Source organism: Urocitellus parryii, chromosome 3, assembly GCF_045843805.1.
Source record: "Urocitellus parryii isolate mUroPar1 chromosome 3, mUroPar1.hap1, whole genome shotgun sequence".
Taxonomy (NCBI): domain Eukaryota; kingdom Metazoa; phylum Chordata; class Mammalia; order Rodentia; family Sciuridae; genus Urocitellus; species Urocitellus parryii.
In genome coordinates this window covers 103,909,584-103,935,766 of record NC_135533.1, presented here as the reverse complement: position 1 = coordinate 103,935,766, position 26,183 = coordinate 103,909,584, and the positions used below count along the sequence as shown (strand labels likewise).

General features: G+C 40.7%; 1 protein-coding gene across 1 annotated transcript in view; it reads right to left on the bottom strand.

Annotated features, from left to right (window-relative positions):
- The window catches only part of Abca13 (ATP binding cassette subfamily A member 13), a 441,561-nt gene that overhangs the window by 378,483 nt on the left and 36,895 nt on the right, over positions 1-26,183 (bottom strand). Inside the window, exons 5-10 of the mRNA XM_077796801.1 lie at positions 26,111-26,139; positions 22,020-22,183; positions 19,549-19,679; positions 15,062-15,195; positions 13,206-13,370; positions 11,240-11,439 (exon numbers count right to left, since the gene is read on the bottom strand). Coding sequence (XP_077652927.1) covers positions 11,240-11,439; positions 13,206-13,370; positions 15,062-15,195; positions 19,549-19,679; positions 22,020-22,183; positions 26,111-26,139 — 823 coding nt within the window. The remainder of the gene's footprint in view (positions 1-11,239; positions 11,440-13,205; positions 13,371-15,061; positions 15,196-19,548; positions 19,680-22,019; positions 22,184-26,110; positions 26,140-26,183) is intronic.

The window sequence follows — 26,183 nt, the reverse complement described above, 5'->3', positions numbered from 1 at the left end:
GCAGTACCTGGAGTTTTAGATGGCAGACATGTTGAAGATGGAGATGGAGTAATGAACCTGAGGCCAGCTGCAAAGACTATACTTTTGAGATGTTCACCTTCAAAGCCAAGCAGAAAAGTCACCAGGGGAAATATTTCAAGTACTACTCCATTAGAGATGCATCTGCCTTCCTACCAGAGCATCTCACTAGGGATGGCAGAAGAGACAAAGGATTCTCCATCTCTAGACTCCAGTCTTTTAAACAAGGTAATATATTCCTCAAACAAATGCAGGAATTAACTCAGCAGAGAAGCTGGAAAGAAAGTGAGTCTGAGAATGAGAGGAAATAGAAATGGAAGTGAATGTGGAAGACTGAAGAGCCAAGTGGGGGGTCATGCTGTGGGGATGCCACTGCCCAGAGCAGGAAAGTCCAGGCTGAGTCTTCTTGCAAGCACAGGGCATCCTCAGCCATGACAAAGATGGCAAGCTCAAAGGAGAGAAGAGTAGAAAGATGTGGTTTCTAAAAACGCCAAGCAGGCACCTGCAAGCCACGGGCGGGCGGGTCAGGCCCAGCAACCAGCCAAGGGACTGCAGCTACACGCGCCGGCGGGGAACGCGGACCGGACCCACTAGGACAGGTCCGGCGGCGGACGGCTGAGGGCTAGGCCCGTCCCCTCCCCCAGTGTCTGCAGGTAGGAGGGACTGAGAACAGCAGCAGAGCCAGCCCAAAGCCTGCTGAGGGGCGGAACCGGCCCTCCCCCAGTGCCTGCAAGCGAGGCGCACCTGCAAGCCACGGGCGGGCGGGTCAGGCCCAGCAACCAGCCAAGGGACTGCAGCTACACGCGCCGGCGGGGAACGCGGACCGGACCCACTAGGACAGGTCCGGCGGCGGACGGCTGAGGGCTAGGCCCGTCCCCTCCCCCAGTGTCTGCAGGTAGGAGGGACTGAGAACAGCAGCAGAGCCAGCCCAAAGCCTGCTGAGGGGCGGAACCGGCCCCTCCCCCAGTGCCTGCAAGCGAGGCGCACCTGCAAGCCACGGGCGGGCGGGTCAGGCCCAGCAACCAGCCAAGGGACTGCAGCTACACGCGCCGGCGGGGAACGCGGACCGGACCCACTAGGACAGGTCCGGCGGCGGACGGCTGAGGGCTAGGCCCGTCCCCTCCCCCAGTGTCTGCAGGTAGGAGGGACTGAGAACAGCAGCAGAGCCAGCCCAGAGCCTGCTGAGGGGCGGAACCGGCCCCTCCCCCAGTGCCTGCAAGCGAGGCGCACCTGCAACCCATCGGGAGGTTAGGCCCAGCAACCTATGGAGTGACACAGGTGCCCCTGGCGCCTGCTGGGTAGGTAGACCTTTGACCGACCAGCAAAGCAGACCTAGGGCCTGCCAGCATGGTAGACGGATCACACTAATTGGAGGAGGATCACAGCCACTACCTGCCCTGCAAGGGTGATTTTTCAACTATACAAGAGCAATATAAATAAATAGAGGGGGAAAATATCAAAGACACAACAATTTCACCAAGCAGGAAGAAACGCCAGCAGTATGAAACGACAAGGAAAGAAAGGACCACAGGCAATGCAGGTCAACTCAACTTTAGAAGAGGTAATAGCTGCAACAGATGGAATGTCAGATAGAGAGCTCAGGACATACATGCTTCAGATGATCTGGAGTCTCAAGGAAGACATGAGACAGCAAAATCAGACAATGAAAGATCACATTGACAAACAAATCCAGGAAGTTAAAGATCAATTTCACCGGGAGATAGAGGTAATAAAAAACAAACAAATAGAAATACTAGGAATGCAGGAAACAATAAACCAACTTAAAAACTCAATTGAGAATACTACCAGCAGAGTGGATCACTTAGAAGATAGAACATCAGATAATGAAGACAGAGTATTTCAACTTGAAAAGAACATAGATAGCTCAGCAAGTCTACTAAGAAACCATGAGCAGAACATTCAAGAGCTATGGGATAATATCAAAAGACCTAACTTAAGAGTCATTGGGATACAGGAAGGCACAGAGCTCCAAACCAAAGGATTAAGCAATCTATTCAGTGAAATAATACAAGAAAACTTCCCAGACTTGAAGAATGAGACAGAATCCCAAATCCTAGAAGCCTACAGGACGCCGAATGTGCAAAATCATAAGAGATCCACACCAAGACACATTATAATGAAGATGTCCAACATACAGAACAAGGAGAGAATTTTAAAAGCTACAAGGGAAAGGAAGCAGATTACATTTAGGGGTAAACCAATCAGAATAACAGCTGATCTCTCAACACAGACTCTAAAAGCTAGAAGATCCTGGAATAACATATTTCAAACGCTTAAAGAAAATGGATTCCAACCAAGAATCTTGTATCCGGCGAAATTAAGCTTCAGGTTAGAAGATGAAATTAAAACCTTCCACGATAAACAAAAGTTAAAAGAATTCGCAGCTAGAAAACCATCTCTTCAAAAAATCCTTGGCAAAACATTACAGGAAGAGGAAATGGAAAATAACATTGATAACCAACAATGGGAGGTAGGACAGTAAAGGGGGGAAAGTAGTCAAAGAGGATAACAAATCAGGTTTAGTAACATCAATAAACAAATATGGATAGAAGAACAAACCATATCTCAATAATAACCCTAAATGTTAATGGCTTAAACTCACCAATTAAGAGACACAGGCTAGTAGAATGGATCACAAAACAAGACCCAACAATATGCTGTCTACAGGAGACGCATTTGATAGGAAAAGATGTACATAGACTGAAGGTGAAAGGTTGGGAAAAATCATATCACTCATATGGACCACGGAAACAAGCAGGAGTGTCCATACTCATATCTAATAAAATAGATTTCAAGCCAAAGTTAATCAAAAGGGATAAAGAAGGACACTTCATACTGCTCAAGGGAACCATACACCAACAAGACATAACAATCATAAATATATATGCCCCAAATAATGGAGCAGCCATGTTCATCAAGCAAACTCTTCTCAAGTTCAAGAGTCTAATAGACCACCATACAGTAATCATGGGAGACTTCAACACACCTCTCTCACCACTGGACAGATCTTCCAAACAAAAGTTAAATAAGGAAACTATAGAACTCAATAACACAATTAACAACCTAGACTTAATTGACATATATAGACTATACCACCCAACATCAAGTAGCTACACTTTTTTCTCAGCAGCACATGGAACCTTCTCAAAAATAGACCATATACTATGTCACAGGGCAACTCTTAGACAATACAAAGAGGTAGAGATAATACCATGCATCTTGTCTGATCATAATGGAATGAAACTGAAAATCAATGATAAAAGAAGAAAGGAAAAATCAAACATCACCTGGAGAATGAACAATAGGTTGCTGAGTGATCAATGGGTTTTAGAAGACATCAAGGAGGAAATTAAAAAATTCCTAGAGTTAAATGAAAACACAGACACAACACATCGGAATCTATGGGACACATTGAAAGCAGTTCTAAGAGGAAAATTCATTGCTTGGAGTTCATTCCTCAAAAAAAGAAAAAACCAACAAATAAATGATCTCATACTTCATCTCAAAATCCTAGAAAAAGAAGAGCAAAACAACAGCAAAAGAAGTAGAAGGCAAGAAATAATTAAAATCAGAGCTGAAATTAATGAAATTGAAACAAAAGAAACAATTGAAAAAATTGACAAAACTAAAAGCTGGTTCTTTGAAAAAATAAATAAAATTGACAGACCCTTAGCCATGCTAACGAAGAGAAGAAGAGAGAGAACCCAAATTACTAGCATACGTGATGAAAAAGGCAATATCACAACAGACACTTCAGAAATACAGAAGATAATCAGAAACTACTTTGAATCCTTATACTCCAATAAAATAGAAGATAGTGAAGGCATAGATAAATTCCTTGAGTCTTATGATCTGCCTAGATTGAGCCAGGAGGATATAGACAACCTAAACAGACCAATAACAATAGAGGAAATAGAAGAAACCATCAAAAGACTACCAACTAAGAAAAGCCCAGGACCGGATGGATATACAGCAGAGTTTTACAAAACCTTTAAAGAGGAACTAACACCAATACTTTTCAAGCTATTTCAGGAAATAGAATAGGAGGGAGAACTTCCAAATTCGTTCTACGAGGCCAACATCACCCTGATTCCGAAACCAGACAAAGACACTTCAAAGAAAGAAAACTACAGACCAATATCTCTAATGAACCTTGATGCAAAAATCCTCAATAAAATTCTGGCGAATCGGATTCAAATACATATCAAAAAAATTATACACCATGATCAAGTAGGATTCATCCCTGGTATGCAAGGTTGGTTCAATATACGGAAATCAATAAATGTTATCCACCACATCAATAGACTTAAAAATAAGAACCATATGATCATATCGATAGATGCAGAAAAAGCTTTCGACAAAGTACAGCATCCCTTTATGTTCAAAACTCTAGAAAAATTAGGGATAACTGGATCATACCTCAACATTGTAAAAGCAATCTATGATAAGCCACAGGCCAGCATCATTCTGAATGGAGAAAAATTGAAGGCATTCCCTCTAAGATCTGGTACAAGACAGGGATGCCCTCTCTCACCACTTCTGTTCAACATAGTCCTCGAAATACTGGCCAGAGCAATTAGGCAGACGAAAGAAATTAAAGGCATAAAAATAGGAAAAGAAGAACTTAAATTATCACTATTTGCAGATGATATGATTCTATACCTAGCAGACCCAAAAGGGTCTACAAAGAAGCTATTAGAGCTAATAAATGAATTCAGCAAAGTGGCAGGATATAAGATCAACACGCATAAATCAAAGGCATTCCTGTATATCAGCGACAGAGCCTCTGAAACGGAAATGAGGACAACTACTCCATTCACAATATCCCCCAAAAAAATAAAATACTTGGGAATCAACCTAACAAAAGAGGTGAAAGATTTATACAATGAAAATTACAGAACCCTAAAGAAAGACATAGAAGAAGACCTTAGAAGATGGAAAAATATACCCTGCTCATGGATAGGCAGAACTAACATCATCAAAATGGCGATATTACCAAAAGTCCTATATAAGTTCAATGCAATGCCAATCAAAATCCCAACAGCATATCTTGTAGAAATCGATAAAAGAATCATGAAATTCATATGGAACAATAAGAGACCCAGAATAGCAAAAACAATACTAAGCAGGAAGTGTGAATCAGGCGGTATAGCGATACCAGACTTCAAACTATACTACAGAGCAATAGTAACAAAAACAGCATGGTACTGGTACCAAAACAGGCGGGTGGACCAATGGTACAGAATAGAGGACACAGTAACCAATCCACAAAACTACAACTATCTTATTTTTGATAAAGGGGCTAAAAGCATGCAATGGAGGAAGGATAGCATCTTCAACAAATGGTGCTGGGAAAACTGGAAATCCATTTGTACCAAAATGAATCTGAATCCCTATCTCTCGCCGTGCACAAAAGTTAACTCAAAATGGATCAAGGAGCTTGATATTAAATCAGAGACATGGCATCTGATAGAAGAAAAAGTTGGTTATGACTTACACGCTGTGGGATCGGGCTCCAAATTCCTCAATAGGACACCCATAGCGCTAGAGTTAACAAATAGAATCAACAAATGGGACTTACTCAAACTAAAAAGTTTTTTCTCAGCAAAAGAAACAATAAGAGAGATAAACAGGGAGCCTACATCCTGGGAACAAATCTTTACTCCACACACTTCAGATAGAGCCCTAATAACCAGAATATACAAAGAACTCAAAAAATTAGACAATAAGATAACAAATAACCCAATCAATAAATGGGCCAAGGACCTGAACAGACACTTCTCAGAGGAGGACATACAATCAATCAACACGTACATGAAAAAATGCTCACCATCGCTAGTAGTCAGAGAAATGCAAATCAAAACTACCCTAAGATACCATCTCACTCCAGTAAGACTGGCAGCCATTAGGAAGTCAAACAACAATAAGTGCTGGAGAGGATGCGGGGAAAAGGGCACTCTTGTTCATTGCTGGTGGGACTGCAAATTGGTGCAGCCAATTTGGAAAGCAGTATGGAGATTTCTTGGAAAGCTGGGAATGGAACCACCATTCGACCCAGCTATTCCCCTTCTCGGTCTATTCCCTAAAGCCCTAACAAGAGCATGCTACAGGGACACTGCTACATCGATGTTCATAGCAGCTCAATTCACGATAGCAAGACTGTGGAACCAGCCTAGATACCCTTCAATAGATGAATGGATAAAAAAAATGTGGCATTTATATACTATGGAGTATTACTCTGCATTAAAAAATGACAAAATCATAGAATTTGGAGGGAAATGGATGGCATTAGAGCAGATTATGCTAAGTGAAGCTAGTCAATCTTTAAAAAACAAATTCCAAATGACTCCTTTGATATAAGGAGAGTGAACAAGGACAGGGTAGGGACGAAGAGCTTGAGAAGAAGATTTACATTAAACAGGGATGAGAGGTGGGAGGGAAAGGGAGTGAGAAGGGAAAGTGCATGGAAATGGAAGGCGATCCTCAGGGTTATAAAAAATGTCATATAAGAGGAAGGGAGGGGTAAGACAAGATAATACAAATGGAAGAAATGATTTACAGTAGAAGGGGTAGAGAGAGAAAAGGGGAGGGGAGGGGAGGCGAGGGGAGGGGAGGGGGGTTAGTAGAGAATAGGACAGACAGCAGAATACATCAGACACTAGAAAGGCAATATGTCAATCAATGGAAGGGAAACTGATGTGATACAGCAATTTGTATACGGGGTAAAAGCGGGAGTTCATAATCCATGTGAATCAACCATGTAATATGATGTATTAAGAACTATGTAATGTTATGAACGACCAATAAAAAAAAAAATTAAAAAAAAAATAAAAACGCCAAGCAAAATGCTCCAATGGAAGAGTTCTGGCCATGCCACAGCTTTCAGCTTCTAGCCTGCATTTGGACTTTTCAACGCTTGGTCTTCACAGAATCTCAGTAGGCCTGGGTTAAAGGCAAGTTTGATAACTAGTTGCTGATGTCCTATAGTTTGTAAGCTGATGGATCTGAGCACTGCAGAGGGTACAGAGAGATCGAGGAGGGTTCTGATGACAATTCTCCTACAAGAGATCAGCAGGAGGAAAACCATCCCCACATCCATCACCATGGACATATGGGAAAGGAAGCACCCATCCTTAGACTGAAGTCAGAGACAGCTTCTTGGACTGAGCCTCCACAGGATGAGGTAGGGCTAGAGTACTCACTCTCTGACACTTTGGATTACGCTGAGGAGGAAGCCTGGGGCTTATGGAAAGAACTGGAGTTTAGGGACAAGAGGCAACTGTACTTTATTTTACTCTCTCCAGAGGGGGAAAAAAAAAAAGATGAACTGTGTGACCTGAAACTTAGATCTGGGCTGTCGAATTTGTTTGCGCTCTGGCCAGCAAGGACATCACATGGCCACCTCTGTGAGCAGACACTTCATAGCCACGTGTATGTTGCAGAGCCAGGCCTTACTGGAGCCTCGCTCTGAGTCCTCGGCTTACCAGGAACACAGATGAAGAGCTCTCACTGCCCAGTCACCTGACAGATGTGACTGGACAGGAGCAGACAAAACCTCAGACAAAACCTCAGAAGGTAAGAGGGTCTGTAATGATACCAGGTGCTCAGAAGGAAACGGAGAGCCTGATGATGTTCTCATTTCTTTTGGTTGAAATTTGTGATTGAGGAAGAGAAATGAACAATTGGGTTTGGAGACAGGATGGAAAGAAGGAGAGAGATTTCCTGGACCAAGACTTGTGATAGTTTCCTGCCACACAATGAATGGGAATTGTACAAACATTTGCAGAAGCCTGGAGGCAAGTGGCTGATTGATTTCCTCAGAATGTTCAAACTGGAGACACAAGGACAAAACCTTGAAAGAGAGGCAACAGAGACATCAACAGGTGCAACAAAATCAACCACCAAAAAATACTAAGGTGGGAAAGGAAGCAGCAACAATGCTCAGGAGACTAAACAAGGAGGACAGTGTACAGGGTTAAAGTGTGCAGCTGAGAGGGAAAGTGATAGGAACATCAACCACACACACTCCTACTGGAATAGGACCATGACTCCATACAAAAACAAAAGAAAAAAATCAACTCCAAAAATAGTAAAGTTAATAAAAGAGATTACAAAGTCTTGGTAGTTCCTTTGAGGAGACATTTGACATCCAGGGATCAAAACCAGTGAATCTGAAAAAAAAAAAAAAAAGGAGAATGCAAAGAAGGAGGAGAGAGTTTAGGAGATCACCTCTGTCAGTGGCAGAGGTGAGAAGGGCCAAGGTTTAAGAGTATCTGCTCAAGGGTGGGGTGGGGGAGACATCCTCCACACAGGCATCTCTGTCAAGCCTCATATCAGCCTAGAGATGTGTGCAGATTATTCCTTTTTGATAGGAGAAGACACAGGGCTCCTGGGCAGTCCTGTACAAAGTCTCCAAAAGACCAGAGGGTTGATACCTAGAAAGAGACTGAGAGATCATCTAGTGATGCCATTACCAGATGGGGAGGCCAAAGCCCAAGGAGGACATCAGAAGGGCCATAGATGCACAGGCAGTGGACTTTCTTGTCACCTAGACGGACCATGTGGCTGCAGTTTTTTATTACCCAAGGCAAAAGTGGCATCTAAATAGAGACATAGAGGCCATTTGCTTACAATAGAGACAGAGAGGCCAATTGTTTACATAAGTCATTCAGAGGACAATTGCTTATTCAGTGCTATTAGATATGGAAAATGTCAAACCCCAGAATAGTGAGGCCTGGGAAAAGGGAGTGAAAGAGAAAACCATACATTGACAGCATTGATCCTTTCCCAGTACATCCTTTCCCAGTGACAAGACCAGCCCTGGGAAGGAAATTATCCATCCAAGCCTAGAACTGACAGTCTCTAGGAAGAACCAATGTATTAAACCTTCCCCAAATGAATCCTTTCTCAGTGACAGTACAATGAGACCCCAGAGGTGAATATTGGCCACTGTCCCTAGACCTTTCATCTGACCCACTGACTGCTAACCCAGACCCTCCATTAGACACATTCTGGCAATAATTAAATCACCTCTCAGGATGACCTAGGTAAGCCCAGTTCCTTTCTTTCTTTGGGGCTCGTTTTCCACCAGGAAAGTGGGTCCCATGGTGTCATTTTGTCCCTGTATCCCCTGTTCCCGTGTGAAACTTCATTCTTGAATAAAAGATATGAGCTGATTCGTGAAGTTTGTGTTCATCCTGGTCTATTTTGTGCTAACAAGTGTACATAGCAGGTGGATGGCAAAGCCTGTGCTAGGGTCCTCATCTTCCTGACCCTGAGTGTGTATAGAAATTATGCGTGGGGGCCAGGCGAGCTCAGTTGTCCTCAACTGGTACTTGGGGTAATCTTAAGCTTCCTTAATCTTTGTATGAGTGAAGAGCCAAGTACAGGTTCCAGGGGCTTCATTCCCTAAGTCAGAGAGCAGGCAGCAACCCAGGCTAATGTGCCAGGGCCAGTTGAGGTTTATAGGGTAATTAAGGTGACTAAATATGCTGTGTCTATGAATGAGTAGTGCTAACATATTGTTAAGCTTCCCAAACCACGCAGCAGAGAATTTTTCAATAAGCCAATGCAAAGTCTTACATCGCAATATTCTGCATCTGAAGTTAATTGATGACAGCATGTTGTGTAACTGTCCTTTGTTCAGCTCATTGTTTCAAGGTGTACCTGCTCTTACTGATATTCACCTTTCTGTTGCTCTCTCTCTATATATATATATATAGATAGATAGATAGATAGATAGATAGATAGAGATGTATATTATTTTTTAGTTGTAGTTGGACTCGATACCTTTATTTTTTTTTATTTATTTTTATGTGGTGCTGAGGATCGAACCCAGGGCCTTGCACATGCTACGCAAGCGCTCTACCACGGAGCCACTTTCTGTTGCTTTTATATAGCCTTGATAGAAATTTCATTGCTGCCTGCAGCTTCAATACCTCTGCCCCTGGGCAACTGTTAGTAAAAGATAGGAAACAAGACCTTCATAGCAAGATCCTATTTCCTAACTCCTTCCAGAAAATGTGAGAGACTAGGAAATGTTGGGAGTTGCTATTCGTGGTATAATTAGAAAAAACAATATATCCCCATACAATTCTGACATCATAATTCCATGTTCATGGAATTAAAGAGCCAGAGCTCATGTGGCCCATGATGTGAAATAAACCTTTTTGAGATTATATTGAGAAATCTAATTGTTTTCTTCCAACAAAGATTTTAACTGTAGGCATATAATAAAATTCATTTTACTTCAGATTATGACACTTACTGAGAAAAGAGACCCAATCTTACAGAACTGACCATTTTGATGAATTAATTTGATTTCCCTAAAAATTAAAAACAACAATACCAGTTCCACTTTTCCCACTTCTAAAATATTTCTAGACTTAATGTAAACATTTCAAATATTTGCAACTTTATAATATGAAAACAGGCAGTTTCTTGTATAACAGTACTTCTGACATGTATTTTAGAGGTACTGTTCATTTTAAAATACCAAAGACATAAAACTTAAAATCCAGGAATCTGGAATCTTCTCAAATGTCATTCCCCCTTTAGATTGCCTTCCACATCTGAACTGGTGTTCAGAATTTTTCAAAATGTTCTGTCCTAATTGTAGTCCAATATGAAAGTCTGGGATTTCCCTTTTGTTAACTTATCACCATCTATTCTAGCTGGCAACCTATGCTGGGTTTCCAAATCTGACTATCCCAGTAACTTAAGAAAACAGTGAAGAAAGAATGCAAATATACGGAAGTAGCTTCTCAAAATCCAGGAGACCTCTCTGACCTTAGGGGTCCATGGAAAAAGGGAGAGAGCCTCTGGAATTCTTTATTCTTATATAGCGGACACACAAGGGGAGGTTCCATGAAACATTCTATCCCTAAAAGGGCAAAGGGGCAGAATTATAAAAGGATCAGGTGAATGTAACTCATCCCCACTGGGTGACACCTACTCCTGGAGCCACAACTCATTATTCTAGTAGAGGTAAAGCCCAAGTTATGGTGGGCACAATAATTGCTTGGTATCTCTTGCTCAGGACTTAAGGGCATGTATTTCCAGAGCAGCTCCTGACATTAACTAGGAATTCATAGTCTAGCTGCAGTTTCAAAAAATTTGTTTCTGACAGTAACCTCAGGCATTCTTGAAAATTCAGCATTGTCTATCCTTGTTAGTAACAAAAGAGAGATATGTGCCTTACATCTGTGAAGAGTGAAGACTGTCTTCGGGCCCCTTGGATGCCAAGCTGTCACTCAGGATGAGCAGTCCAGTGTGTAAGGCTTCCACCACTTTCCATGGCTCATCCCCTTCTTCAAGCTGGTCCCTGAGGGCCCCCAGACTGTGGCCAGCACCTGTGAGTATCTTCTGAAGCAGGCCACCCTGTTGCCACTGGTGAAACACCTACAAACTCAGAAACAAAAATATGATTATTAATGATAGCATTACAAATAACATATTTAGTAAAAAAAATTAACAGACCAATTTAAATGACAGATAACATTTTATTTTGTTGAAAAATTAAAGTGTCTATTAATAACTGCATTTTGACCTCATATTCACTCATAAATTCAAGTTGACAAATTGTAATAATTGATATTGCTAGCACCTTAGTTCTTTCTCTCCCCCACAAAAGAGAAACAAAAGAGAGAAAGAAGAAAAGGGCAATAGCATACATTGTTTTAAATTAAATATTATTTGAATATGAAACTAAGCTGTTTAGGATAATTTAAATATGTTTTAGGTATTTTAAAATATATGTCATCATTGATACATAGTCATTAAATACCACTTTATGACATGGGGCTGGTAGTTATGGTACTAAATAAAGGACCAAAGCCAGCCTCAGCAACTTAGGAAGGTCTTAAGCAACTCAGTGAAACCTTGTTTCTATATAAAAAATATAAAAAGAGCTGAGGATGTGGGTCAGTGATTAAGTAGCCCTAGGTTCAATCCCCAGTACCCGCCCCCCGCCAAAAAGAAACCATCAGTATAATAGTTTATCATCCATCAAAATAAAGCAAAATGGACCTTCCATACTCAAATGAGCATGGGACCTGCATGATGCAAAGGTATGTGAGCCAATCGATCCTGAATTAACCATGTATTCAAGTCACTCAGATAATGCACAAAGCAAAAGTGCACATTGATGTTGGTCATCTCAATGCCATCCCTTGATAACTTTAGTGCTTGATAAAGTTACTGCCAGCAAGTGAATCACTCTTATACTTTTGAAGGATGCTGTAAGAATATTTGAATATTCAACCTATATCAGCTGAACATATTAGGGGAGATGAAAGTTTTAAAGGGCTATGTTCTTGAAGGAAAAAAATCACAAGATGGGAAAGTAACATCTAAGATTGGGAGGTGATGGGTGTACTGGGGAGGGATTCTCCTTTAGCCTCCAAAAATGCCCAAGAGACACAAAGCTATGAGCTGGCCAGAGCCTCTTCAGGCTTCCAAGGCCATCAGACAGGTATAATGACTGGAAGTGTGCTACTTCATATCAGCATTTCTGAAAACAGATCAAAGCCTCCATTCTCTTTGTTTGGCTTTAAATCCAACTTTTCTTTTCTTTTCTTTTTTTGGTACCAGGGATTGAACATAGGGGCACTTGACCACTGAATCACATCCCCAGTCCTATGACTATTTTGTATTTTATTTAGAGACAAGGTCTCACTGAGTTGCTTAGCACTTCACCATTGCTGAGGCTGGCTTTGAACTTAGGATCCTCCTGCCTCAGCCTTCCAAGCCATTGGGATTACAGGTGTGTGCCACTGCACCTGATCCCAGTCACCATTTTTATACAATACTTCTGAGCAAAACCAGACAGAAGGCACAAAGCAAGTGGAATGTGTGTGCACAAATATCCAAGGACCTGATCAAAGCAGCCTGTGGTCGGAAATCTCACATCCAAACAGCAGTATGGATGTAGGGACCTCTTAGTTGCCAGGTGTGTGTTTAAAACACAGATGAACTTTGGGAAACTTGTGTTGAAGGCCTTTTGACCTGAGGCTGGTGGACACCCATGGAAGAAGGTATACACAGTGGCCAGGGCCTTTCCCCAGAATCATGAAATCAAAAGGTGAAGAACATGGTGTTGAAAGAAATGAGTTTAGATACTGCAAACCAGTAGCTCCAAGTCACAGTGTCCAGATGCAGGACTGTACCTGCCCATACAGTCCCAGCCAGCTGACCGAGTGGATGAGATAGTTCTTGGCATCTGACCACTCGGGAGGACAGTCTCCACCACGGCCATCTCTCTCCGCTTCGTTCTTGGATATGCTGGACAAGACTGAACACACCATCCTCTCTAAGGAGCTGTCTGTGGGAATCTGGCAACAATATGAAAGAAATGCTTAAAAGCAAAACCTTTGTTTTTTCCTAGAACATTTCTTTTCTAAAAATAATACCGCAATCTTTTCAAAGTGAAGCTCTTACATTTGCCTGATTAAAGAAGTAACCAGGTGACAAAGTGTTGCTTGAAGTGTCTGTGTGATTTATCCTGAGGGTACACTTTTGTAGTGAAGGAAGAAAACTGATCCTATTTTTCAGAACTGGCCATAAGCAACAGAAACAGGTGTTTATTCCAGCAGAAGACATGAGGATGACACAAACATGGTTCATCTTCACTCTCCCACCAAAGCAAACAGAGGCCAGCCTAGTTTAATTGATACTTTGCACTAACAAAGTTGCTTTTCTGAGAAAAATTTTCTTTTCTAATTATCAAAACCTGCTTAATTGGGAAGATTCAAATTGAGGTCCTGGTTTAGAGACTGTTTAACATTTTTACATCAAATATTTATTTTATACACAAACTTCTCTAAAACTGCTCTCTAAATACTTAAGTCTGCCATAGAATGAGTTACATTCCCCTATAGTGGTGCTGTGTTTCAGGAATTTTATTGATTATTGCTAAATTATTATTATTTATCTAAACATTTGTGCCCCCCCCCCCAAATTCATATACTGAAATCCTAACTAACTCTCAGGGTGATGAAATGAGGAGGTGGGACCTTCAGGAAGTGCTTACATCACAAGGGTGCAGCCTTTGCAATGGGATTAGTGCCCATACAAAAGACCAACAAGGGAGCTCCTGCATTCTTTGCACCATGTGAAGACACAGTGAGAAGATGCTGTCTAGGAGCTAGAAAGTGAACCTTCCCTGACATCAGGGGCACTGGAGACTTGACCTTGGACTTCCCGCCTCCAGAACTATGAGAAATAAATTCCTTTTGTATAAGCCACTAATGCTATGGGAATTTGTTTTAACCATACAAACAGAATAACACAGTGGCAACAATCAGAAAGCATTAAAGTCCTATTTTTTCGTCTTATACTTCTCCTTTAAAACCCGTATTTTAAAAAGAAAATGTTCACTCATGATTATCAAAGCCACAAGATGTCTCATGTTTTCTGCTTTTTCTTCCCTTTGATTGAAAATAAGGCAAGTGTGGTGGCACATATCTGCAATCGCAGCTATGTGGGAGGCTGAGGCAGAAGGATGGCAAGATTGAGGCCAGTCGTGACAAGTTAGTGAGATTCTTTCTCAAAATAAAATTGAAAAATGGGCTGGGGATATAACTTAGTGGTAGAGCACTTGTCTAGCATGTGAAAGGCCCTGGGTTCAATCCCCAGTACCACCAAAAAAAAAAAAAAAAAAAGAAAGAAAAAGAAAACAAGTACTGTGGCACCACATACCATGTTAGAAAAATAAGACCCATCCCTGCCCAGATGATCTGGGTCTCTGAGAGCAGATGAGATGAACGATTTCTAGATGACATCTGAACGATTTCTAGATGAAAATGCTGTGTAAATTGTTGCTACATCGTATTATTTAGGGAATAACAACAAGGGGGAAGAAAAGCCTGCACATGTTCAGTACAGACTCCATTTGTTTTTCTAACATTTTCAATATGATGTTTGAATGCAGGGTGCGGACCCATGGATACAGAGGGCTGTCCGTATTCTAGACACACTCCCAAGGAGAGACCCAGCAGTGTGACAAGCAGTCAAGTGCGCATACCTCCTCTAGCTCAGCTGAATAATTCAGGATTTGTTCCATTTGAAGATCATCAAAACCAAACTTGGATTTGAGATCAGACTGGACTTTCTGTGGATCCCACACCATATTCTGCAGGGACAGTTGATAAACTGACTCTACAAAACAATCAACAAGTTATACTGTCAGTAATTTTAATATTTTGATGTGTCTAAAGTAATTCAGAAAATAATGTCATTTTATGAAGACAGAATACCATTTGGGGGTCAAACAGGAACAATGCACAAAAGCTAAAAGAGTCGTTCTCCTTATACAAAGGAGATAGGTTCCAAGATTCCCAGTGGATACCTAAAACCATACATAATAATGAATCCTGCATATACTGTTTTTTTCATACTCATACATAATAAAGTTTAATTTATGAATCTGACGTAATCAGTCGTTCTGCTAACTAAGACCGCTAAACTAAACAACTGATGGTCAGGCAATATATACAGTGTGAATACACTGGACAAAGTAACAATTCACATCCAGAAAAAAAATCTCATGGTATGAGATTTCATCTCATTACTGAGAATGTTATATAATTTAAAACTTACAAATTATTTATTTCTAGAACTTTCTATTTAACATTTTTTGGACTGAAGTTGATCATGGATAACTGAAAGTACTGAAAATGAAATCATAGATATGGGAAAACTATTGTACTTGATGCTATAGTGAGTGCGGTGAGATTTCACACACTCTGACATAAATGGTTACAAAATTTCTGAAGTAATTTGAAAACATATTTCAAAAGCTTGATAAAATTCAATCTTTCAACCCAACAATTTCACTTCTAAAATTCTATCTCAAGAAATCTAATCAGATAACTGAACAAAAATTAATGTTCAACAGCATTATTGTGTTGGTTTTCTGGATAATTAAATATTAAAAATCAGTTAAGCATCTAGCATCAGGGAAAAGAATAATTTACAGTACAGTTCTAATATAAAACACAATGGAAATCTTAAAACTATATTTCTAAAAGTTATTTAAATTCATGGGATTAAGTTCCTTTAACTAAGGTAACCAAGGTATAAAACACAAAAGCTACTCAACACAGCAACCCCTAAAATCTAAGTCCAAAACTCCCAAGGTTTGATGAGATCTCAAAGGAACTTATCCTAGCAATTACAAACACAAAATTGTTTGGTGAAGGACAGAGATGCATAATAAAGGAAAATAATGACCGCAGAGTAGAAGTCTGGTAACTTTTTCAGGTAAAGTTTCAAGGAGGAGATTTGAAGGATGAGTTAGAGTCCATCAATGAGACCAGGGAGCATTTCTAGACAAAGAGAGCAGTGCGTGATGTGCAGTTCCCTGCCAAGAGTGCTCAACATTAGGCACTTCTGGGGTACAGTGGACAGCAACAGAAGGTGTTCCTGAAAGAGAGCTCAGGCCAGATTTTAAAAATGTCCAAAAGAATGAGATCTTGAGTTATAGAAAGATACTCCAGGGGCAAGTGTATCTTTCAGGTGAACCTTGCACATGACCTACACACATCCTCCTGCGTTCTTTCAGATGAACCTTCAACTGAAAACCTAGTAACTAGGTCATTTCGGATCATGATCCCACATCCTTCCACTGAGCACTCCATGTGACAGCCATGGTAAAACCATGTTCACATGTATGATCAGACATGGTCATGACATTTAAAAAGGGGGTAGTGGAGTTAAAGTTAAAGGGGACTTCAGGGAGGTTTTGAAAACAGGGTGGATCCCAGGAATCCAAGACCCCTGGCTTTCGATCTGATTGTCTTCCCATGACATCATCCGGGTGGAAAAAAAGATTGGTTTCTGAGATTAAAACTAGCATCCATTGCATGTTGAAGAGATGCCAAGCCCTAGGCTAAGCATTTCCCATGCCAGGTCTGAGTTGCCAACCAACAGCACGAACATGGATACTTCCTCCAAGAGGGAAGGAAACAGACAGTCACTTCAGTCACACCTTTAAATTAAACCAGGATTCACACCCAAGCTGGTTCCTGAGCTAAAATTGTAATTATTATCTCTACTGCTCTCAGAGTTTATTAGAATTGTTCATGGAGTTCCAAAAAGGAGAGAAAAGAATTGTGGCATCAGACTCTGATTAGCTACAAAAACAAACTTCCTAACAAAGTGAAAGACAATCTTGATACCAAATTGTGTGGCTAAACAGCAGGGTGCTCAAAAATACGTGAATTAAAAAATTTCAATGAATGACATGTTCGTGAATTAAAAGTTTCAATGAATGACGTGTTTGGACCAGGAGCCCAAAGCTACTGTCATGACCCATCCTTATTCCTTCACACATCATAATCTGTTCATCAGACAGAAAGGATTTTTGGGGGGAGACAAGAAAAATGAAAACAATTTTTAGTGGCTTCTAGAAGTATGCCTTTGCAATAGTAATTTCTTAGCTTTGACTCACTGGCAAATGGATAGAAAATTGCTTATTTTAATTACATTCTTAGCAGTGATTACATTTCCAATTGTAGGGTAAATTGATTGTTATAATTTGAAGGATGTACAAAAACCTGAGCCTCCAAATGAGTTTGTTAAAATTGAGGTCACTGAGATTTCAAGGAGATGTTTTACACATTTCCCACCCCGGCTCTGGGTGCTGTTCTGAACATAAGAAATAGTACTTCCTGCTGCAACTAAATTAAACTTGAAATCCAGTTAATTGATAATATCATAGTTTCCCGTCTACAGAGCACTGAAAGACTCGCTGTGCTGGGTCACAAGTGCAGGTGAAATCTGAAGTGATGGAAGGGGTCGTATTCCATTATTCCATGTAGCAGGAGGAATCTGGCTGGGTCTGTAGACATGTCTGTGTCATCATCACATCATGCAGCTCAGGAGACAGGGCTTTTGAAAGAAAGAGGCCAGTAGAAAACTTGATCCTGGGCACCTGATCCCCACACCCTGCAACATGGCTTGCCTGCCTTTAATCAACCCTCACACCTGCCCCAGGCGTATCTTTCTATAACTCAGACCTCATTCTTTTGGACATTTTTTAAAGCTGGTCTGGGCTCTCTTTCAGGACCACTTTCTGTTGCTGTCCACTATAACCCCAGAAGTGCCTAATGTTGAGCACTCTTGGCAGGGAACTGCACATCACGCACTGCTTAGTCTCTTTGCCTAGAAATGCTCCCTGGTCTCATTGATGGACTCTAACTCATCCTTCAAATCTCCTCCTTGAAGCTTTACCTGAAAAAGTTACCAGACTTCTACTCTGCGGTCATTATTTTTCCTTTATTGATGGATCTCTGTCCTTCACCAAACATGACTTCCCCAGAGCAAGAACTATTTTCTTTTACAGCTTTTTATTCCCACTCTTTGAGGTAGTGTTTGGTCCATAGAAAGTCTTTGGTAAGTGTCTACGGAATAAGAGAATTAATAAATAAGTGAGGGCTGGGGATGTGGCTCAAGCGGTAGCACGCTCCACTGGCATGTGTGCGGCCCGGGTTCGATCCTCAGCACCACATACAAACAAAAGATGTTGTGTCCGCCGATAACTAAAAAATAGATATTAAAAAATTCTCTCTCTCTCTCTCTCTCTCTCTCTCTCTCTTAAAATAAATAAATAAATAAGTGAATGGATAGATAAATGACAGACAGATGGATGAACAGACAGTGGATGGATGGACAGATGTGTTGGTGGACTGGTGAGTAAATGGGTAGAGTGGTAGGTGAGTGCACTGATGCATAGGTGAGCAGATAGACAGATGGGTAAGTGATTGGATCGATGTGTGGGAAGAGGGAGAGACCAATAAACAAATGGATGAATGGATGACATCCAACTTCACTGTTCTCTCATTGCATGTATTCTCCCTAGAAAAATTTGCAAAGAGAATAGCAGTTAACAATTTGAAAAATAATATCCTAGGTCAAGAGAAAAGCTAGTCATGTATAATTTAGTGGTGACACCTGCTGGCATGTGCAAAGCCCTTGGTTTAATCCACAGAACTGAAAAACAAACAAAAGGCGGGAGAAGAAGGGAAGAAGGGAGGAAGGAGCTAGACAATTCCATTCCCTTCCCTGTGGAAGCTCTCCTTATTAGCGGACTCTTTAAGTCCACATCAACTGGTTTTTCTTACTAGGGTTACTGTTTTCCAAATGTTTATTCCCAATAGGAGTTTAGAAAGAGGAACAGTTGAAATCCCAGAACCAGTGATTGGTATAATCTTCCAAGATATTAGGTCAAAGAATTTTAAATTGAATTATTTTTAATTATAAATATTTTCATTATAAATGACTACAGAATTTCAGCAGAAGTTAAAAGTCAAATCAGTTGAGTTCCAAGTTTTCATTCTACTTCTATCTTTTATTAAAGCAAACGATTCTTTTCTTCATTTAATTGAAACATTTAATTAAATTAAAACTTATAATTAAAACATGTCTCCAAACAGCATTTTAACTCTATGTTGATTCTCAATCAGTAATGAGACATTTTAAAAGACAGCAATAGCCCTAAGGTGCCCATACCAGTGAATGATACTCCATTTTGCTGCAGAAATGTCAGCGTCCAGATGGTCACATTCAGTACAAGTTCAGAAACCTGGGAGAAAGTCTGGTTGAGTGGTAGCCAGTCTGAATCTTCCAGAGATGTTAAGGAACTAGAACCAGAACAAAGCCACAGCAGTCTGAGCCATTGGTGAGTCAAACAAGCAGAATCCATCCCAGATTTACTTACATTCCACCAACTGGGCCCTCACCCTGTTGCACCATGTGTCTGGACTATTTATATGTCAGCATTCCTCACAGCTTTAACGTGATCCTAATTCCTCAGGCTAAAGACTTAGCCTGAGAGGTAAATTCATCTCCTGAATACTTAAGAATTTTGGCCTTTGATAGACCTTGGGTTTCAGGTGGCTCTCCCATGGGTGCTGTCTTACATTTAGCCTTGGGTCTTCCTGCCCGACTAGGACAGCTGACCAAGCCACACAGGGCACTAGTGCTATTATCTCAGAGGAGCAAATGAACCTTCATCTAGGCTGCTTCAGGTTCAGATCATCAGTCTAACACTTAGAAAGCAGTCGAATTGGAAGGACACATACCCCAACCCTCCACTCTGCTTTAGCCCATGGATCTGAGAGTGTCCAGTCAATCAGTGGTTTTCAAACTATTTTGCAGAATGAGGAACTTTGGGGAGAGAGGGAGTCCATGTGTATATGGGGTTCAATTGTTTTGAGATATCAATATTTTATTTTATAAATAATGAAATCTGTAGGTCAGAAAATACACTCAGCTGAAGTAGGAATGCATTTTACATTTCAACAGCTGAAGACCAACGCAACCATTCATTGTGTTTCCAAACAGGTAAACTTCCTGTAGTTTCTCATTAAGGAGACTCTCTCATGGCCTCCTTGTGTGTTGAAGAGAATCCCAAGGCTATAAAATACACCACTGAAAACCGGTACTGTTCTATGAATGCAGTATGAATACAGACATTCTTGATTTTTGTGCCACTGAAGTACAGAAATTAAATTTATGCTGAAGCTGATATGGTTCAACAACTGTCATTAATATCTTCTAATTTCAACCTTTTTCCTCTCTCAAAACAACCTGGTGGTTTTCATCATCCACTGATAATATATTCAAGGCTAGCAAGAATAAAAAGGCAGGGATACCAACTCTGTTAAAATATTTAAGCTAACAAACTGTCAAAATAAATGTGTTTCCTTTTCCTACAATGACAAATATGTCTTCATAAAAACCTAAAAAGTCATGTTCAAATTTACAGTTTTCTGATTCTGAGAGTTGTGCTCCAGAATGTGGGGTTTGGGGAACACCTATCTGAGGCCTCAGCTCATTCTGTACCTTAAGGGAACCCAGTGCAGGACTGTGGATATTACAGCCTGCAGAGCCCAGACCAGCCACACCCCACCCCACCCCCAGCCCCCGACACTCCTGCCAATGGCTGCAGCTGCCCTGGTTCACCCCTGAGCCTAAGGATGTAACCACACTGATAAAACCTGCCCTCAGAAGGAGGCACCAGGGAAGAGGCCCGCCCAGGCTCTGGTCTCTGGAGTACAGAATTCCAGGATGAAAGGGTTTTTGGAGGAGTGAGCTTTTTGGACACAGTCCCCAAACCACAGGTCCCAAGACAGGGCTCCCCTTGTACTCTGATCTAAGGCAATGTGAGTTGTTCCCACCAACTGCAAATGAAAGAGCTAAAAGTTAAAACTTGAAAAAAAAAAAAAAGAACATGAACTTTTCCTAATAAAACGCCATGTTCATACAATTTGGCAAAATAATTTAATTTTAAAAACCACGCTGATTAAAAACTGGGAAACCCACTCTAGGAAGAGGTTTTCCTAAAGGCACCACTGTGGGTAACGTGGGGTCAGGTCCATTGCAGAAGACTAATGCCCAACTCAGTGGATTCTAAAGAGAAGGAACTGAATTTATCAGGTCTTCAGGATATTATTGACAACTATAGTATAATTTATCAGTCAAAATTATGATGTTTATGTTGCTTGTCTCATAGTAAAAATGTGGAAAACAACCTAAAGTCTAATGCTAACATTATTATCTGTGGTATAGAATACCTTCGCAAATAGAATATTATGCAGTCATTAAAAATATTTATTTTAGGACTACAGGACTCCATGGAAATGCTGCTAAGGTAATATGAAGCTTTCTAAATTGGGGGGCATGTGAACAACATCACTGCAGTAGTGCAAGCTATGTTTACAGACAGAAGGGGACAGAGGTAGAGGTGTAGGAGCTCCAGGTGTTTCAGAGCACCATTACCATGAACATTTTTCTTTTTTAAACAGTTTCTCAATTATTGTATATTTATTGACCCATTAAAAATGAGGGAGATACTCTCTACTGTTGTGCATATCTAAAAAGAACAATTAAAATTTTAAAATAAAATTACTTAAAGTTAAAAATAATGAGGAGGAAAAAAACCAACACCTATACTTTTCTTTTTTCCTTTTTTTACTTACTTCAAAACTGCCTGGAGAAAGTGGACCATGACAGGCAGGATGTCTTCCACATGAACGTGGTTTTCACGGAGTCTTGGCAATGAAAGTAAAAAATCCCAGAGATGAGGCTGCTGGTGGAGGCTTTCCAATTTTGAAATCACCTCCTCTGTTTTATTGAGGTCCATCTGATAGGAAGAAATACCAGAAATTTTCCTTTTTAGTTTTATTTATCAGCTGAACAAGAGAGAAAGTGCAAGAAATGTAGGTAGGACATCTGTAGGAAGAGACTCCTACAGGCTTAATATGTCACCTTGTTGAGCAAAAGTTTGTTTTTTGTTTGTTCCTTTTAGATATATATATACATGACAATAGAGTATATTTTGACATATTATACATACATGGAGCATAACTTCCCATTCTTGTGGTTATACATGATGAGAAATTACACTGTTGTAAATTCATCTATGAACATAGAAAAGTTATGCATGATTCATTCCACTTTTTCCCTATTCCCATCCCCCCTCCTTTCCCTCCAAACCCATTGTCTAATCTAATAAACTTCTATTCCCTCCCTACCAAATTGTTCATTAACATCTGCATATCAGAGAGAACATTTGGCCTTTGGTTTGGGGGGTTTGGCTTATTTCGCTTAGCATGATAGTCTCCAGTTCCATCCATTTACCAGCAAATGCCATAATTTCATCTCTTCTCCGTGATTGAGTAATATTCCATTGTGTATATGTATCACATTTTCTTCATCCGTTTACCTGTTGAAGGACACTTAGGTTGGTTTCATAGTTTGGCTATTGTAAATTGAGCTGCTATAAACATTAATGTGGCTGTGTCACTATAATATGCTGATTTTAAGTCCTTTGGGTATATACCAAGGAGTGGAATAACTGGGTCAAACGGTTGTTCCATTCCAAGTTTTCTGAAGAATCTCCATACTGCTTTCCAGAGTGGTTGTACCTTTTTGCAGTCCCATCAGCAATGTATGAGTGTACCTTTCCCCTACACCCTCCCAACATTTATTGTTACTTATCCTCTTGATAATTATCATTCCGACTTGAGTGAGGTGAACTCTCAGTGTAGTTTTCATTTGCATTTCTCTAATTGCTAATGTTGTGGAACATTTTTTCATATATTTGTTGACCTATCTATCGTACTTCCTCTTCTGTGAAGTGTCTATTCACTCCTTTTGCCCATTTATCGATAGGGTTATTGACTTTTGGTGTTAAGTTTTTTGAGTTCTTTATATATCCTGGAGATTAAGGCTCTATCTGAGATGCAGCTGGCAAAGATTTTCTCCCATTCTGTAGGTCCTCTCTTCGTGTTCTTGATTGTTTCCTTTGCTATGAAGAAGCCTTTAGTTTGATACCATCCCATTTAGTCCTTCTTGATTTTACTTCTTGTGCTTTAGGTGTCTTGTTGAGGAATTCAGTTCCTAAGCCGACATGATGCAGAGTAGAGCCTACTTTTTCTTCCATAGGCTCAGGGTCTCTGGTCTAATGCCTATGTCCTTGATGCATTTTGAGATGAGTTTGGGGCAGGTGAGAGAGGGGTTTAATCACATTTTGCTGCATGTGGATTTCCAGTTCTCCCAGCACCATCGTTGAAGAGGCTATCTTTTCTCCCACGTATGTTCATGGCGCCTTTGTCTGGTGTGGGATGACTGTGTTCATGTGGGTCTGTCTTGGACGGATGTTAGTCATTCTGGTTGGGTGTTTTTTAAGTATGGACACACAAGTTTGAAATCCACTCAAAAATATAAAATCAGAAAAATCTACAATTTAAAATAACTGCAAACTCTCAAAAGGGAAAAAAGGAGAAAATGAATCAGGGAAGGATGAAAAAGAGAAAGTAAAGGAAGAAGAGAAGGATGGATGGACGGAAGGAGGAAGAAGAAAAACAGCAAAGAAGGGAAGAGGGAGGTGGGAGTTCATAACCCACTTGAATCAAATGTATGAAACATGATATGTCAACATCTTTGTAATGTTTTGAACAACCAATAATAATAATTAAAAAAAAGAGGGAGGTGGACAAGGTGGCAAGTGGGGGGAGCAGAAGGGCTCTGTCCCAGGTGACCTGAGTCGGGGACGTCTGGAGGTGGGTCTCTCTGGGGTGTCTGCTCCCCTGCCCCAACCTTGCTTCAGAGATACAGAAAGCCAACACTCAACATGTGCTTGTGATGGGATGCTGAGACCAGCAGTTGGAACCTCCTGGACTGTCTACTTTAGCTGAGGACACATGAGGCCCTCAGTGGGTCGTGTGGAAGGACACCCTCAGTTTCCACCCAGGCCTTGCTGCCCCCTGCCGCGCTGCCTTGCCTCCTCCCCCACCCTCCAAAACAACTCCAGTCATGTTTTCTTTCTGGTCACTTCACCGGAGCGTTTCTTGTCAGCATCACCAACAGTCTCCATGCTGCTACTTCCAGGGGTCACTTCTCCATCCGTTTCCTACTCTGATCAACCCCAGTGTGGAGGCCGATCATTTCCACCTCCCTGAAAAGGGTTTTCCTGGCTTCCAGGACATCTACCTCATCTTCCTCTGCTGGCCTGAAACCCCATCTCAGATGCAAGTCCTCTTCTTCTCCCTCTGTACCTTCTGCCTGCTCAGAATTTAAAAGTCACCTTTGCACCAACATCTTCCAGATTCATGTATCCAACCAGACTCTTCATCTCTGCTCCAAACTGGTATCACATCACCCACAGCCTCCTTGACAGTGTCACTTGGGTGTCTCATTAACTTGCCCAAATTAAGTCTCCTGATTTCCCCATCTCCTTCTTCTCCCCACGTCACCACCAGGAAAAACGGTTCCAATCTTTCCCCATTTCAATCAATGGCCACTCCATATTCCCAATAAGAGTCACTCTTGACTCTTCTGTGATAACTTATATTCATCAGAGGAGTCTAATGGTTCAACCTTCAAATTGTATCAAGAATCCCACAACATGCCACCCCCTCTGTCAGTAACCACATGACTGTGCTAAGCCTCTATCACCTACTGTAGCCATGAATTCATCGATTTCCTAACTGGCCTCCCGATTACACTCTGGTTACCCTCGTTCTATGCTCAATTGAATGGCCAAAAAGATTCTCTGGAAACATAATTTATGTATCATCATTCCTCTGGCTCAGAGTATTTGAATGACCATTTCACTCCAAATGAAACTATATATCACAATCAGAAACTAAATATCATAACCAGAATTCTGCAACAGAAAAGTTACCTAGAATTGTCTCCCTTTAACAAACAGAACTGCTTTCCCGTGACCACTCTTCCTCAGCTCGTTGTAGGCAGGGCCTGAGAGTCTGCACATCACAATTGTGCTACAACTATGATGCCGTTCTCTGCTTTTCACACCTGACATGACAGGCACCATATTAATTATTAAGTGACTCTGCTAAGGAGGCTATCAACATTTACTTACCCTACTTAGGGATATTAAAATTATCCGTCATTAGAAATGAGACTTTATTTTTATTTCTTTTGCATTATACGACAAATTGTCAGAACAACTACTGAGACAAAGGATATCAAGTAACTTTTTCAAAAGTCATTGTGTCAATTTTTTTTTTCACCACAAGGCATACATGATTCCTATCAATGGGCTACAATATCACAAGCACTGAATATCAAAATTTCCTTTAAATGCTAATTTAATCATTGAAATGGTGCCTTATTCTATTTTTAAGTTCTTCGGTTACTTGTAAGTCACTCCCATTGAAAACTTAGGTTGTAAGTGAAGGCCCTGATAATTAGAGTCAAAGGTTGCATGGCAGGCACACAAACCATGGCCTAAGTTTGACTTTGGATGGGCTCTGATCCATCTTACTAAGCAATCTGTGGACCCCCATCACCTGCTGGCCTCAACTCAGCAACTGCTTCTCACTGACCTTATTTTAGAAAATTAAATTAAAATTAAATCTCATCTTTCAATCCATTCTTGGAGTGACTTTGGCTTTCTTAAAATCCAGCTCCTATACAATTGTAACTGAAAATCAAATCCTTTTTAAAAAAGTAGTGTCTAATATACAAATTAAATTTAAAAACCATTGCCAACCATACATCTTGAGACACTCAATTTAAAACTTTTTGTTAAGATACTTACTGTTAAAAAACTGGATCCATAAGAAGGACCTACAATAGAGCAAATTTTAGAGATTTCAGTTCAGTCATTAACC